The sequence below is a fragment of the Notothenia coriiceps genome, unplaced genomic scaffold (assembly GCF_000735185.1).
Source record: "Notothenia coriiceps isolate Sejong01 unplaced genomic scaffold, NC01 NC01_scaffold00032134, whole genome shotgun sequence".
Lineage (NCBI taxonomy): Eukaryota > Metazoa > Chordata > Actinopteri > Perciformes > Nototheniidae > Notothenia > Notothenia coriiceps.
Genome location: NW_011364835.1, coordinates 6,872 through 8,746, shown reverse-complemented (window position 1 = coordinate 8,746; position 1,875 = coordinate 6,872). Strand labels below are relative to the sequence as shown.

General features: G+C 40.8%; 1 protein-coding gene across 1 annotated transcript; it reads left to right on the top strand.

The window, feature by feature from the left end:
• Positions 1 to 988: 988 nt before the first annotated feature.
• LOC104960648 (neoverrucotoxin subunit beta-like) lies at positions 989 to 1,665 on the top strand (the record flags this gene model as incomplete). The annotated part of the gene is made up of 1 exon (XM_010788737.1): positions 989 to 1,665. A coding segment is annotated over one exon (677 nt), but the record flags the coding sequence as incomplete, so codon positions are not given.
• Positions 1,666 to 1,875: the final 210 nt, after the last annotated feature.

The following is a 1,875-nucleotide window of genomic DNA, read 5'->3' as shown; positions in this document are numbered from 1 at the left end:
ACATCTCAAACGAATGTTCAAAGTGATTCAACTGATAAAGCGCAAGTTGAACCCGAACGAAAAGCAAAGAGGAAATGTGTAAAGTCTTGGGAGGCGAAATATATATGTACATTCTGCTCCGTTGTGCATTCACTTCCGGTAAAAGTTCCTTCAAAATAAGAGTCCCGATCTTATTACTACCAAAATAAAAGTGCAAAACAAAACTTTACCATAGGAAAATATTGGCATACAAATATAATCACTTCTATAAAAAGTAAACACATATTAAATATAGTTAGACATATTAAAGGTAATTAACAACATTAATAATTAATATCTAATTCTTAACTGTGAATGGTTTTCATTTATTTAACATTAGAAATGTATTAGTCTGGCCAATCCAAGACTTCAATGCTGAAGGGCCAATGGATCTATGGTGGGGGTCAGCACAAAGGTCAAGAAAACCCACATTTGAAAGGGAGACAACGGATGACCAAGAAACTAGTGACTTTCTCAATTCATTTGTGAGGGGTCTGTGAAGAACATGACAACAGCTGCACTACTGGTATTTTGTATACCAGCAATTGAGGGTGGACACGTTTACTACCACTTTAGTTTCAAATAATTGTGTTAATTACTTATTGTAAAGCATTTGAACATTCTTTTGTGTCACATTTTCATTATTAAGTTGATGTATAACTGTATAGTATCTTAATTATTTAAAATATAAAGTGACTAAAAATGGCAACCATATTTTCAGTTTTGGCAACCAAAAGCTGATGCCTGGTTGCAAGCCTGGCAATCACTTTAAAAAGTTAGCGTTGAGCCCTGATATGTACCCTCCTCCTCATCCTTTTAGGGTCGAGCCTGGTGGAGTCCGATGGTTGAGACAAGGTCTGAGAAAGTGTAAGTTTGTTTTAGTTTTATTTATCAAAAGAAAACAGCAACCATCTACAAAATGAGGTTAATAACTGCTGCTGCTTTTTTTTGGTGTTGTTTCTCTCTTCAGATTCCTGTGACCTCACAATCGACACAAACACATTAAACAGAAACCTCAAACTGTGTGAGAGCAACAGGAAGGTGATACATGTAAAAGAGGAGGAGCCATATCCTGATCATCCAGACAGATTTGATTTCTGGCCTCAGCTGATGTGTGAAAATGCTCTGACTGGTCGCTGTTACTGGGAGGTCGATTGGACATTAGGGGTTTATTTATCTCTGAGTTACAGAGGAATCAGCAGGAGAGGAGACAGGGAAAACTGCAGGTTTGGGGAGAATGATCGATCCTGGTGTCTGGACTGCTTTGACGGTCGTCCTTACTCCGTCTGTCACAATAAGACTGAAATGCTCTCCTCCTCTCCTTTCTACTACTCCTTCCCAAGCGCTGTTTACTCTTGCCCCACCTCATCCCAACCCTCCTCCTCACCCTCATTGATCTCTGACAGATTGGCAGTGTATTTGGATTATCCTGCTGGCTCGCTGTCCTTCTACAGCATCTCCTCTGATACCCTGACCCACATTCACACCTTCAGAACCACATTCACTGAACCTCTTTATCCTGGGTTCACAGTTTGGTCTGGTTCCTCGGTGTCTCTCTGTTCTCTGCAGGATGGAGAGAAAATCAGGAGACCATGCAGTGTCTTTTCGCAGGAAAGAGAGGGCCTTAGTGAAGTAGTTTATCTTTAGCGGCTTCATGATAGCTTGTCCAGATGGGTAAGGGCAGTGTGCAGGGAATCAGTTCTGGTGTCACCACTTGATCGCTACAAAAACTGAAGAGTATCCTTGGTGGGAATGGAGGAGCAGATTAAAGCAAGGGTTAAAGCGCTCATCACAATTTCCTCTGATGGTTGTGATTCCGGCATAAAAGTGGACTTTTTGAAAGACGCTCTCCTGAAC